Here is a 15,581-nt window from a genome sequence, read left to right as displayed (position 1 = left end):
CCAGACAAAATCACAGCGATATTTTGTTTACTCACACTCTCCCTCCCTCTCACAGACATAAAATATGGCATAGTACCATAAAATCACCAACATGGCTAAAAAGACCAACAATATTGAATGTTGAAAAAAAATGTAGAACAACTTTCATTCGTCGCTGATGGAAATATAAATTGATAAAAGCACCATGGAAAACCACTTTTGGCAATCTTTACTAAACTGTACAACCTAAGACCTAACAATCCCACTCCTAAATATATATATACCCAACAGAAATGTATATATATATATATATACATCTATGATCAAAAGATATGTATATCCCATAAGAACCCAAATTGGAAACTAAGTATTCATTAACAGAATAATTGGTGAGTCACTGTGATATATTCATTGATAGATCACATAGCAATGAAAATGGAACTACCTATGTATGTGGTCAAATAATCTTTGACAAAGGTGTCAAGACCACCCATTGGGGAAAGGATAGTCTCTTCAACAAATGGTGCTGAGAAAACTGGGTGTCATATACAGAAGAATAAAACTCAAAATAATAAATTAACTCAAAATAAATTAAAGACCTAAAACTATAAAAAACAATCTATAAGAAAACAGGGGAAAAGCTTCATGACATTGGATTTAGTAATGGTTTCTGGGATATGACATCAAAAGCACAGGCAACAGCCTGGCCGGTGGGGCTCAGTGGTTGAGTGTCGACCTATGAACCAGGAGGTCTGTTCAATTCCCGATCAGGACATATGCCCAGGTTGTGGGATCGACCCCCAGTATAGGGCATGCAGGAGGCAGCCGATCAATGATTCTCTCTCATCATTGATGTTTCTATCTCCCTCTCCCTTCCTCTGTGAAATCAATAAAAATAAAGCACAGGCAACAAAAAAATAAAGTTGACAAATGAGACTACATCCAATTCAAAAACTCCTGAGTTGAGGAAATAATAGAATAAAAAAGGCAACCTACAGAATGGGAGAAAATATTTGCAAATGATATATATGATGGGGGTTAATATCTAAAACATAAGATATTAACTGTTGGAAGCAACCCAAATATCCACTGATAGATGGATTTAAAAAATGTGGTAAATACATACAATGGAATGTTACATGGAAGGAAATCCTGTCCATGCTATAACATTGATGAACCTTGAGGACATTATGCTAAGTGAAATTAGGTTACACAGGCATGCTCACTGAAAGTTAAATGAGTTGTACACTTACAATTTTTGTACTTTTCTATACGTATGTTCTGCTTCAATAAAAAAAGCTTATTTAAAAGAAAAATGACATGTCCATGTTTTTGTTTTTGTTTTTTTTGGGGAGGTGATTACTTCAAGTACTTTTTAAATAACCTACAGTCTCTCTAAATCTCCCTCCCTAACCAGATGAGCCCCATAACAAGATAAACCCCAGCAGAGCAATTTTTTAAAAAGACAAAAAACTATTAACAAAGACACTAAGTCATTTAAGAACAGTCAATATCAAGACATATCCTAATAAACTTACTGGCCTAGAAAAATAAAAAAAAAATACCTAGGAAAAAGAGAAAGATCAAGTTATTTATGGGAGCAAAATTAATCAAGGCTGGCCTCAGATTTCCCCACAGCAACAGTTAATGTCAGGATACAGTAGAAAAATTCACAAAAAAAGAAAATATGAGTCAAAGGTTGTATATCAAGCCAGGCTATTATTCAGATGAAATGATATATAGAAACGGGAAGGGAACAGAAGAGAACAGGGAGACCTGAGAGATAAATGTGCTGATTGCCTCTCATCTGTACCAGTCAAAATATGATAAATCAAGTGATAGGTAAGCATATCTGACTGCACAAAGGTAAACGTTAAGATGTTATTTTCTAAAATTAGATGGTTGAGAGGTAGGGGAGTAGGAAATATGAAACATGCTGGTTTTATCACTGTTCATAGTAGGGAATCAATAGATAAGCAAGGGCATAATATAAAGCTATAATAAAAGTTACCACTAAAATAAAATACAAACTTTCTGGATATCAGAAATGCATATATAAGCAGTTTCTTGAATGAATAGCATTAACAGTAACTCACTCTATAAGTATTACATAATCTATAACATGATTATCTCATTACTATTTTACTACACTCAATAAATGCTTGACAGCAACCTTCTTCAAGGGAGAAATCCCAAGGTCACATATCTTATGAGCACTCAACAGTTATATAATGCTAGTATGTCCCAAACCAAAGATAAAAAATTGCTTATAAGCTGACAAATCAATTTCTCTTTCCATCCATTATGTTAAAGTGACTTTGATACCTCATCACAGCAGTGCATCCGAGCCATTGCTTCCGAGAGACGGATCATGCTCTCAAGCTGCCGAACTGTAATCCTCCAGGACGACTTGCTTACTCCAGAACCATCCCTCTGGCGGAGACGTTTATACTGTTCCACAATGAAGTCCTCTGACTCTCTGGAAATCTGTTTCAGAACATCACTTACGTCAGAGCATTTCTACTTGACGGGAGCTGTGTTAATGAGAGGTTTAAGAGCCTTCCAGGTGGAGACATTAGGGGAACTGAGAAAGTCAAAACTTTGAAGCCAATGACACGGAATTAACACTGAAATGCCCTTCAACAGAAACTAAGAAGGCCTGTGGATTCCATGTACTATTTTATAAACAGGAAGGCAGCAGGATTAGTATTTAAGGAAAATGACAATTTCTAAAAGACTAGTGTCCCGGTGCACGGATTCACGCACATTAAAAGGAAATTAATTAGAAGAAATATTTTAATATTGCTATTCACATCTTGCTAATGAAAAGAAAACAGGATTCTACTGAGTCTCCTATCTACCTACTCCAGGACATCTCTGAGGATCAATGAGATGAGGCATGAGAAAACGTTTCACAAACATTTGGTTAAACTGTAAAATGTTTGCACCTGGCTACAAAGCAAGTCGGGTTCCTGGGCTGAAGAAACTCCAAAGATGCTAGTCGCTAGGGAGAGAAAGCCGGATGTTGCTATGTGATGTCATTACACAACGTCCACAGCCACCATTTCCAGGCTGGGCTGGGCTTGGGCTGCATTTTGTGCCATAGGGGGTGGTGGGGGAGTGGTGGTGGTGGCAGGGCCTGTGTCCCACTTGGGGGAGGCCGAGTGTTGGTTTGTCAGCACCAGGTCCATGGTGCCATTTATTTTTAAATGGCCAGTGTGCATCATAGCAGATCCTGCGTTGAGTGTCTGCTCCCTCGTTGTCAGTGCGCATGATAGCTACTGGTCGGATGGACAGACACTTAGCCTTTTATATATATAGAAGATATGTAACAAGCTGAAGCAATGGGATAGGTTGTAATCTTTTCACCCAGGATGCCAGAACCCATTAAACAAATTAATGCTCAGGCTATTCTTGAGATTAAATTAATTTATGTTGTCTTTAAGAACAAAGGACAATACACATATATATTATACACTAGCTATTTCAGTAAACCTTATTACTTTTCAAATAATAACAAAGAACCCTTAGTTTTTTTAAAGAGGATCGATCAAAAAAAGAAATTAAGTAAATAAGAGGATCATTCTTAATATATCTTATTGATTTCAAAGAGGAAGGAAGAGGGAGAGAGAAACATTAATGATGTGAGTGAATCATTGATCAGCTGTCACCTGCATGGCCCCTACTGGGGATCGAACACACAACCTGGGCATTTGCCCTTGACCGGAATCAAACCCAGGCCCCTTCAATCCGCAGGCCGATGCTCAATCCACTGAGCCAAACCAGTTAGAGCAAACTCATTAAACTTCTTCTGAGACAGTGAGAGTCAATCCCAATATTATAAACTAGAGGCCCGGTACACAAAATTCGTGCATGGGTAGGGTCCCTAGGCCTGGCCGGCAATCAGGGCCGATCTGTGGGGCGACTGGCAGGGCAATTGGGGGGCCCCCGCTGGCACCCGCCTTGGCCGGCCTTGCACTGCCCGCTCGCCCCACTGCTACCACCGCCGCCGCTGGTCGCCTCCCTCTGTGGGGTGACTGGCAGGGCAATCAGGGGCCCCCCACTGTCACCTGCCTTGGCTGCCCTGGGGCCTGCAGGCTGGGGGCAGCTCCTGCATTGAGTGTCTGCCCCCTGGTGGTCAGTGCGCATCACAGCAACCGGTTGTTCCACCTGCAGTTTGGTCTATTTGCATACTAGGCTTTTTTTTTTTTTACATAGGATAACTAAGTGAAAGTGATAAATAATTAAAATCTCAGAATAACTTCTAAGCCCTGGCCGGATGGCTCAGTTGGTTGGAGTGTCATCCTGTTAACCAAAAGGTTGCTGGTTCAATTCCTACAACCTTTAGGGCACATTAAAAAAAGAATAACTTCCAAAAATCAAGCCAGACAATAATATGTAAAAACCTAGAATCAACCAAAATTTTTTTCTTTCCATACTCTATCTTAGGAAACTGCCAACTGGAGGTTTATTCATTTATTATTATTATTTTTTAAGTTGATTTTCAGAGAGAAGGGAGAAGGAAAGAGAGATAGAAACATCAATAAGCAAGAATCATTAATTGTCTGCCTCCTGTATGCCCCCTACCAGGGATCAAGCCCAAAACCTGGGCATGTGCCCAGACGAGGAATTAAACTGTGACTTCCTGGTTCAACCACTGAGCCACTTCAGCTGGGCTATTAAATGGAGGCTTATTTTAAAAATAAATATTAAGTAACTATCCTGGATCCAGTGCAGATTCAACCTAATGAACTACATCAACTACTATAAAATAACAATCATGTTCATTCATAATTATCCAGAGGAATCCAAGTTTTTCCTCAGAGAAAGATATGAGAGCACTCAGTAGACTACTAAACACATACACAGTTTTATGATTCTTAGGAATGGTTAAAATAAAAGAATGTCTGCCGCAGCCAGGTGGCTCAGTTGGGAGTATTGTCCTATGCACCAATAAGGTTGCAGGTTCAATTCCCAGTCAGGGCACATGCCCAGGTTGAGGGCTTGATCTCCAGTAGAGGGTGTGTAGGAGGCAGCCAATCAATGATTCTCACTCATCATTGAAGTTTCTCTCTCTCTTTTGCTCTCCCTTCCTCTGTGAAATCAATAAAAATATATTAACAAACAAAATAAAACTCTTCACCCACAAAAACTTGTTATTAGCAACTAACAAGGAAAAGAAATGGAATTATTCAGATATTTTTAAAATGCCCTTTTCTCAACTCTCTGAAGAAACAAACAGTTCTAAACAAACAAAACCCCCAACATAAACAAAAAACCCAAACAAGTACAGGTTCAGATTTCTCCATGTAACCCTTTTGTCTAAATGCCATTTAAAATATACCCATGATGCTCTATTCTAGTATAAAAAATGCAGGTTACCTTTGGTTTAAACTGCCTTGCAAAGAGAAGATACCTCCTGATATCATCAAGGGAATAAACACGATCAATCGAATCTTCAATCCTTGAATGCAAGTCTACTATACGCCTTGCAATGGCATAATCTGTAACCTAATTCAAAACAAAACAAAATCACTTTGATCAGTCACATCAATATCCACTCCAGACTATCCTAGGCATTAAGAAATTATTCATAGCAAAAATAAGCTCTAATATGCTACTGAAAGATGTATTCATAGGTACAACGTTTCTGAGGAAAGTTTGGTACCAGTTTCATTTAAAACCAAATTAAAATGTTTACTTTTGCTCCACTCCAAGAATATTCCTGAAGGAATTAATTGACTTTAATAACAATAGCAGATTTCTAGGGCCCTTAGTATATGCCAGCCACTATTGCCTAAGTGTGTATAGAAGCCTTAACTCATACAACCTTCACCAAAACCTTATTACGTAGGTAGTTATTACCCCTATTTTACAGATGAGTAAATTGAGGCTCAGAGAGGTTAAATCACTAGTCCATATCACAGCAAGAAATGGAGCCAAGATTCGAACAGTCCAGCTTCAGAGTCCATGGTCTTGGCCACTACATTGTATTACGATTTGTAAATATGTAAAGGTAATCATCACAGAATTAATATTGACAAAAAATCATACAAAAAATAAGCAATTTACTCTTAAATGATACAGAAAAACCATGTAGATGTAACGAGAACAAATGATACAGCAAATAGGGCAACATGTTAATATGTGAATAGAATAAAAGGTATATGGGTACCATGTGCACTATTATATTTCTTGCAACATTCCTGTAAGTCTGAAATTATTTCCAACAGTTAAAAAACTAATTTAATGGATCATGTACCAACAGAAATAATGAAATCAGATAACTCCCAACTATGGGTAGATGGGTTAAATATTTATATGGATTTGTAAAGGGATAAAAACAAACCAAAACATAAAAAACTAATGGAAGGCAGCTTTTATTTAGATTATATTTAAAGTTTTGCTGTAAGCAAGAGTATGCATTGTGCCTAATGCAATACAGGATCCCCATGCTCAGTAATTAACAGTACAGCCTATAATATTAGCTTCTACAGAATGTCACTTTGTAGTTCTATGCCCATCTGAGCTGTGCAGTATTGTTAAATATTTAAGATTAAGTATAAATAACTCTAATAGTTAACATGTCCGAATCCAACTACATCCACCACTTTACACTCAATCTTCAAATTATTCTATAATCAAGGCGAAAAAGTGATACAAACTCAACTTTATGAGAAAATATAGGAAGAGTAATGACTCCTGATTTGGAGGAGAAAAAAGGAAGAAATTTCTTTGATATTCCAATTTTTTCATGCTTACTAAAAAGATCCCTAACAAAACAAAAAAATTCTTATAAAAATCTTAAAGAGAATGATTGAGAATTAATTATAATGTTTCCTTTTTTCTTATTAAATTTATTAAATTTATTGGGGTGACATTGGTCAATATGAACATACAGGTTTCAGGTGTGGGTTTCTATGTTATAAGATCTGTATATTGACCATGTCCTTTTTCCTTTGAAAATTAAAACAAAAAAACAACAAACAGTAGCAAAAACAAAAGACATTATATTCCTCAAAACAATTAAGTGGAACCAGCAATTCAAGTGACTTTATTTTGAATTGCTTAATACACCTTTGCCCAATTGGTGAGAAACGAAAGATCAGTGCAAACACATGTTCAGGATTATACATTCAAGCCTAACTCACTCAGTTATTCATATTGGAAATAACAAAATAAGCTAAGAGTGATAGATAATGTTGGTTACCTCATTACATTCATCCACAAGTATAAAGAAGAGATCAAATCGGGACATGATGGGAGCTGACAAATTTATATTCTGTTTCAACGACTTTGATCTGTCATAGTGTCCACCGATTGGGTTTGCTGCTGCCAAAATGGATGTTCTGGCATTCAGAGTAGCCTGACCACAAAAGAAAGAATTGTGATAGGTTTAAAAAGACATCTGGAACGGCCAATAAACATATGACAAAATGCTTGATCTCTTTCATAATGAAATAAATGCTAACCAAAATACTAAGATATCATTTTTCACCTACTGGATCATTAAAAGTAAAATCTAATAACACACAGCGCACAGGTAGTCCCATATGATGATGGCGAAATGCTGTGCATACCCATTAAGCCTGAGATTTCTTGTTAGAAATTTATCTTGCAGCTAGGTACAAGATGTGTGTTCAAGGACACCTACAATATTGCTTTTAATCAAAAGGCTGTAAAGGACCCAAATATCACTCTGTACGTGTCTAATTGGGGTACATACAACTGAAAACCATGCAGTAAAAAAAAACAACCCAAAGTGGATGTAATATGTGCCAATATAGAAAGATTGCCAAAATAAAATTATGACGTTAAATGAGTAAGGAACAAAACTATATGTATTATGCTTGTTTCTATATAAAATATTCCTAAAAGGGGCATAAACTCAGCAGGTATTTCTGAATATTTATTAGTGCTGGGAGTTGCAGGGGAAGATTTCTCTTCCTTATATTTTAGAGTACTGCTTAAATTTTCCTCACTACTTGAACGTATTACTTTATTTAAAAAGTTCGATTCTCTCGAATGTTAAGTCACAATATTGTACAGTCTTCTATCACTAATGATGGGGGTAGGTTCTGAGAAATGAGTTGTTAGGCAATTCTATGGTTGTTCAAAGATCATAGAGTGCACTTACACAAACCTAGATGGTATAGCCTACTGTATAAAACAACATGAGATTCAATCAAGCATGAGAAGATGATGCAATCAAGAGATGTAAACACAAGATGTATGAGGCTGTTGCCTGAGTAGTATGGCTTACCGTTTTATAGCTAACCTTTTTTTATAAGTATAAAGAGAACACTCTAAAACAATAATACCCAGTATTATGTACTGTACATAATTGTATGTGCTCTATTTTATACAATTGGCGGCACAGTAGGTCTGTTTGCACCAGCATCACCACAAACATGTGAGTAATGTGATGTGCTAAGATATTACTACGACTAAGACGTCACTAGGTGACAGGAATTTTTCAGCTCTAATATAATCTCATGGGACCACCATCACATATGTGGTCCATCCTTGACCAAAACATTATGTGGAACATGACTGTACCTATTATTTTCACTTAGATTATTTTTGTTATAATTGAAAACCTGCTTTATCAAAAAATATAGAAGCTTTGTGAAAATTTTGAGCTGTAAAATGCTAAAATTTTCACCAAAACCCCCTACTTTCTGTCATAGCGTCACATTTTCACAGTACCTATAATTTGGATTAATAATCCTCAGGGCTGTGTTTTCCATTTCAACGAATAACATTTTATGTTGAAATAATGCATTTTATCCAGGTGAATGTCTCTAGAACTACATCAATCTACAAGGCATGATGCAGTGGAACAGAAGTGGACACATGTACCTTCACGCCTGCTTTAGTGATGGAGATAGTCTGCTGTTCCATAGCCTCGTGAATAGCAACTTGATCCCGCACTTCCATCTTATCAAATTCATCAATACAACATACACCCTGTAACCAAACAAATCTAGCATAAGGAACTGCCTTTTAGGTGTCAAATGGCAAGTAAAGTCAAAGTTTGCACCTATACTGTAAGATAGGTAAACAAGTAATCCTAATTCCCTCTACTAGAGTACAGTAGATCCCAGAGCTAGAAGGAACCATGTGCTTTTGACTTGTTTTAGACTAAAACTAAAAACTTACATTTACTGCACTTTTACTCAACATAAAAGCCTTGCCAGGCTGGTTTGGCTCAGTGGATGGAGTGTCAGCCTGTGGACTGAAGAGTCACAGGTTCGATTCCGGTCAATGGCACATGCCTGACCTCATAGCAGGTATGCAGGAGGCAGCCGATCAATTATTCTCTCTCATCATTTATGTTTCTCCCTCTCTCCCTCTCCCTTCCTCTGTGAAATCAGTACAGATATATTAAAAAAAAAACCTGTGTAAATCTCAGGATCAAAATATTTTGGGTCACTTCAACATTGATTTTTGGCTGCAGAAGTGAAGAGTGAAATTGAAACATAATGTTTATAAGCACACTAGTGACCCAGTGCATAGATTTGTGCAGATGGAAAGGAAATTAATTAGAAGGAGGCCAGCGGGGCGGGACTGGGAGAGAAGAGCCGGACACGCACACCCTGGAGCCAACCTCCCACGGTCCCTCCCTGGCCGGCTGCACCTGGGGCAGCGCTGCAGCTTGAAGAGTGCTTCCGGTAGGTGGGACCCCTTGGCCTGACCTGCAGGGATCAGGCTAAAACTGGCTCTCTGACATCCCTTGAGGGGTCCCAGAGTGTGAGAAGGCACTCTGCAAAGTTGCTGTCACTCAGCAGCTCCTGTGTTGAGCATCTGCCCCCTGGTGGTCAGTGCACATCATACCTACTGGTTGGTCGGATGGTCACTTAGCCTTTTATATATATAGATATAGCTACAACTTACATGCCTTTACAGATCTAATTAATCAATGTCAAATACAGATTATTTACTAAAAATGCCCTTTTTAACCCTTTGCACTCGCTTGCTTTTTTCTCGATTCCTTTATTCTAATGCTAACCATGTCGAGTCACACTCGACATCTGAATGCAAAAGGTTAAAGGACATCTTTTTAATGGAAACTTATAGGACTTTACTGACATGGTAGGGAATAGTCTGATTTCTTTATATCCAAGAGTATAAAATGTTCTTACATTATCAGCCAGCATCAAAGCTCCAGCTTCAATGACAAATTCATGAGATTCTTCATCTCTCACAACAGCTGCTGTTAAGCCAGCAGCACTGGATGCTTTGCCACTGGTGTAGACAGCTCTGGGGGTGAACTCCTCCACATGCCTATTCAAGGTTATCATATTCATTAATATGTGACTATAAAACATTCTGTGCAGGAATATCACCTAACAGCATTTGTCAATTAAGAATTTAAATTTATTTTTTTAAAAACTGAGAAAGGCATTAATCATAAGCAATCCAGAGATACCTCTAATAGACTGAATATGAAACCACAGACTGAACATAAAGCCATTCTCCTTTGGCCTTTTAGATAGATTTAAATCCATTCCTGTCAAATGTAAGATGAAGTTCATACATGACAAAAATATCAACTTTAAAAGTCTTTAATAATAAAAGTTTAGCAATAATGATCTATTAGAAGGCCTTGCACTTAAAAAATAAAATAAAACTAGCTGAGATTTATTGTAAAAAGGCAAGGTTGGTTTAACAGCTAAAAATTAATAATATGCCACATTAATAAAGATAAAAACCATCTCAATGGTTTCAGAAAAAAACATGTGACAAAATCCAACACCCTTCATGATAAAAACTCAACAAATGAGGAATAGAAGAGACTTTCCTTCAACCTGATATAGCATCTATAAAAACCCACAGCTAACATCATTCTTGAAGGTTAAAGGCTGAATGCTTTCCCCCTAAGATTAGGAAAATGAGACACAGATGTTAACTCTACCACTTCTATTCAACATTATACTCAAAAGTGTAGCAGGTACAATTAGGCAAGGAAAAGCAAAAGGCAGCCAGTTTGAAAGAATTATCACTATTTGCAGATAACATGATCTGATAGACAGAAAATCCTATGGAATCTACAAAAATGTTACAACTAATAAAAGAGTTCTTATAAGGTTGTGAGACAAAAGATCAATTTCATTCATATACATGTGCAATGAACAACCCCAAAATGAAAAGAAAACAACACCATCAAAAAGATTAAAATACTTAGGAATAGGTTTAACAAAAGAAGTGCAAGCTTATACCCTGAAAACTATAAAACATTGTTCAAAGAAATTAAAGGCCTAAATAAATGGGAAGATGTCCCATGTTTATGGATCAGAAGACAATATTGTTAAAAGCCAATATACACCCTGGCAGGGTAGCTCAGTTGGCTGAAGCATCCTGATACAACAAGGATGCAGGTTTGATTCCTAGTAAGAGCACATACAAGAAATAACCAATGAATGCATAAATAAGTAGAACAATAAATCTCTCTCTCTTTTTTTGTTCATTGAAAATGTTTATTAAGGTGTTATTGTTTTATCTAGTTGGTTCAATATTTGTATAATTTAAAACTCTGAGTTGCCCCTGAATAATCCAGATGTCCACAATGTTGACATAAACTACTATACTTCCTGATACTTAACATATTCAGATTGCTCTAACTTCCATTTATCAACTAAGTAAAACATTAACCTTTCAAAGTTACACCTTTAAGGAGTTCACAAATTCCTATTTCTCCAACTTTAAAAAATTGTTTAAACCTCTTAAAAGAGGAAGCTGAGCCCTAACCGGTTTGGCTCAGTGGATAGAGCGTCGGCCTGCGGACTGAAGGGTCCCAGGTTCGATTCTGGTCAGGGGCATGTACCTTGGTTGCGGGCGAGTCCCCAGTAGGGGGTGTGTAGGAGGCAGCTGATGGATGTTTCTCTCTCATTGATGTTTCTGGCTCTCTCTCCCTCTCCCTTCCTCTCTGTAAAAAATCAATAAAATATATTTAAAGAAAAAAAAAAGAGGAGGAAACTGAAACTCCCAAATCAAAAGCCTTAATCTGCCACTCACAATGTACCCATATTATCAAATAATCACAATGTACACTTTAAATATCTTACAATTTTTGTTAGTTATGCCTCACAAAGCTGAAAAAGTTAAAATCCACTATAGAAAAAGCCTTAGTCTGAACCAACACTGGGAAACAGAGCAATGGAAGTATTTTATTCATCACTCTGAGCAAAAGTACAGAATACATTTATTATTTTATTTTCCCATAAAGAAAATGTACTTTGTATTTAGAGAAATAAAAAATCAGTTGTTAGAATTTGTTTTTGGAGCATCATCAACAAGTCTCTTATCAATGGTTAGTTCCTGATACCAGGGACCATTGTCTCTCATACGCATTAATCTTCATACTTCCAGCTCCTGTAGCCATAATTCAGCGTTTTCAGCTTCAATGTGAAGGATAGCTATTGTTCATTCATAATTCTTTTCAGGACTATCACAGAAAGTTCGGGCAATCCATCCTGATATAGGATGCTTGTAATATTCCCAGTGTTCTGGGATATAGCCTTCTGGAATTTCTGCTAATTGAGTTTCACCAACGAAAACATTCACCAGAGTTATGCCAATTACTACTGGAATCCCAGTCAACATAATGTAGAATTTCAGTAAATTCAAAGAACGCCTATCATAGAATCCAGAAGGTTTGATAAGTCTTTTCTCATGGTCTCCACTGTGTCTTACAGGAACAATAGCCTTTGGAAAGCCCCAAGTGAGAAAGGCCCTGGATCCAAGCCATGTGCCCAGGCGGTGGCCAGAGAGCATGGTCAGCGGTGACCGAAGTCCGCTGCAGCAAGCTCAAGGCCGCCATGGCTACTCCTCCTCTCCCTCTTAAAAAAAAAATGCCAATACACCTCAAATGGATCTACAGATTCAACACAACCCCTATTAATATCACAACTGGCTTCTTTGTAGAAACTGACAAGATGATCCTAAAATTCACGTAGAAACTCAAAGGACCAGAATAGCTAAAACAATCTGGAAGAATTGGGCAACTCAGATTTTCTGATTTTAAAACTTATTACAAAGCTTTAGTGTTCAAGATAGTGTTGGCCTGGTCTAAGAATAGACATAATATGAGGATTTTGTTTGCCTCCTTGAAAATAGACAATACATGTTGGTCTGGGTACTGTTGGATAAGACATAATATACACATATTTACAGTACCAAGAACACAGACAGTGCTCAAAACGGGTTGCTATTATTTTGACCTCTAAGTTTCTTAAAAAATTAAAAGTAAACAAGTTCTTGCAATACACATGCTGATAAGTTTGGCAAAAAATGTCTCATGCTTATAGCACTGCTTTGGCAAAGTGTGTCCTGTTTAAGAACCTTAAAGATATTTGTATTCTTAATCTCATCAATTTTATAGTTGGAATTTACTCATAGGAAAGAAAAAAAATTTAAATAAAAAGTTCTACACATCATGGTACTCACTCTATCAATATCTATATAATCATTAAAATAAACGACAGGCTAGGGAAATGATTTTGTAAGTTATAGTACACCAACAAAAAAAATTGTGAAAGTAAAGAAGATGGAAAAATATTTAGGGTATATTAAAATGAAAATACATATTTATGTATTCAAAGATTATACAAGGACATTATACAAAGATTAAAAGAGTTCTACATGGGAATAGGATTGCAGGCAATTTTTTCCCTATTCCAAAATTATAAAATATTGTTACATTCTATTAAAAAAAATTAAGGTGTTTTGAATCCAAGTGAGTTACATATTCAACACAGTCCTAATTTATACTCCTGCTCTAGTACAGGCACACTGACTGCACTCCTGGTAGCACAGAGCCTGAACTATGCACAGTTTTTCCTGCTGCACTACTACGGGCAAACACTTACTTGAGAAACTGGCTCTTAGCTGTACTTGGGTCACCAACAATGCAAACATTTATGTCCCCCCGAAGAGAGGTTCCTTCCCCTGTTGTCTTTGGAACACCACCAAAGAGCATCAGCAGGACACCCCGTTTTACTTCATCATTGCCTGAAACAAAAACCCAAGGTATTTTTCAACATGAAGCTAAACATATCACAGGAAATTCCAAAGGCATGTTTATCAACCAAGAGTAGATAAAAGTGAAGCAAAGCACAAGACTGAGGTAAAAATACCTGGCTCCTAATCTTGATTCTTGCTCTGGAACTTGAATTCCCCTAACCAATGTCTTCACCTATACTGCAGGTGTCACAGGTGCCAGCCAATGCTCACCCTTCTAAGAGGCTTTCCTTGATCACAAGTCCCACTACCTTATACAAAGCTTTTCTCTATGTGGTAGTCCTCAAATATCTCTCCCCATAAATGTCCCCCTCAGCTTATCTATCATATTTGCTAGTTCTTTCTAATGGCATGCCAATCAACAGTTTGAGAAATGGTCCATGACTTACTTCTTTTGTGTTACCAACAGTGACCAGTGCTGAATATAAATTCATGCTAACTGAACTCAGAGGGATTAGACAAAATGCTTCAAAGAACTATATAAATCCAATATAAGAAGGAAATGCATAATTAGAAAACAATGGATCTTTAGAAATGACTTTCTATGAATTCCATCAATGAAGTGCTAGGCAGATTTACAAAAACCACTTGTTAAACATAGAAAATTTAAAAACCCATTCCACAACCAACACTACTCTGACCTATAAGCCTCCTAAGTGAGCCACTCATAAGTGGATCCTCTGACCCCAGAAAAGCCTTCAGATGACTGCAGCCCCAGCTGATGTCTTGGCTGAAACCTCCTGAAAGACTGAGCAGAACCACCCAGCTAAGCCCCTGTCAATTTCTGACCCACAGACTGTATGAGATAATGTTTGCTATTTTAAGCCACTAAATTTTGGGATAATTTGTTACAAAGCAATAATTTACGGGAAAAGTGAAGCAGCATAAAATTTTTTACCCTATTCATTATTAAAGGAAGACACTCTAAAATCCATAAACAATTATTAACATAAAGGATTTCAGTTTAATTTCATTTATCAAATATTTAGGTAGAAAAACAGGTTAATTGTAATGATTAAAAAATATATACCTAAGAAAGAACCCACTATATTATGAGACCTAAAAATTTAGTTATACTCTTCAACACACAAGAGGATTTTAATAACAGCAAGCAGCTAGCAACCAAGAGTCAAAAAAACATGAAAGAAGAAACGACCAAATGTATAGACATGTACATGTAACCAAGAAACATCAAGAAATCTCCAGCTCTAAAAATTTAAAAAGCCCCACAGATATTAAACTAGCATATTGGAGTATACTGAAGTCCAGTTCTGTCCTAAAGTCAGAAAAAGAAGACTACATGATCCCTTTTTCTTTTTAAAAAAAATTGTGGTAAAGTATACACAACATAAAATTTACCATTTCAACCATTTCCCCCCATTTCAACCATTTTTAAGTGTACATTTCAGTGGAATTAAGTACATTCACTATGTTTTATAATTATCATCCCTATCAATTTCTAGAGCTATTCATCTTACCAAACAGGAACTCTATCCATTAAATAGTAACTCCCCATTCCTCTCCCCCAGGTAACCTCTTTCTGTCTCTATGAATTTGCCTATTCTAGGTACTTCGTTTTA

General features: G+C 36.9%; 1 protein-coding gene and 1 pseudogene across 2 annotated transcripts in view; both read right to left on the bottom strand.

The window, feature by feature from the left end:
* Positions 1 to 15,581, bottom strand: part of MCM6 (minichromosome maintenance complex component 6) — a 40,697-nt gene that overhangs the window by 7,426 nt on the left and 17,690 nt on the right. Inside the window, 6 exon segments of the mRNA XM_079783060.1 lie at positions 2,305 to 2,466; positions 5,362 to 5,490; positions 7,190 to 7,345; positions 8,842 to 8,949; positions 10,125 to 10,266; positions 13,851 to 13,992. Of these exon segments, the coding sequence (XP_079639186.1) occupies positions 2,305 to 2,466; positions 5,362 to 5,490; positions 7,190 to 7,345; positions 8,842 to 8,949; positions 10,125 to 10,266; positions 13,851 to 13,992 (839 nt within the window).
* On the bottom strand, positions 10,284 to 13,826 carry LOC307106475 (NADH dehydrogenase [ubiquinone] 1 beta subcomplex subunit 5, mitochondrial-like; annotated as a pseudogene). Its single transcript has one exon. The product of its transcript is annotated as an NADH dehydrogenase [ubiquinone] 1 beta subcomplex subunit 5, mitochondrial-like (transcript).

Source organism: Cnephaeus nilssonii (genome assembly GCF_951640355.1).
Source record: "Cnephaeus nilssonii genome assembly, chromosome: 10".
NCBI classification, from domain to species: domain Eukaryota; kingdom Metazoa; phylum Chordata; class Mammalia; order Chiroptera; family Vespertilionidae; genus Cnephaeus; species Cnephaeus nilssonii.
This window is presented reverse-complemented; position numbering and strand designations above follow the sequence as displayed.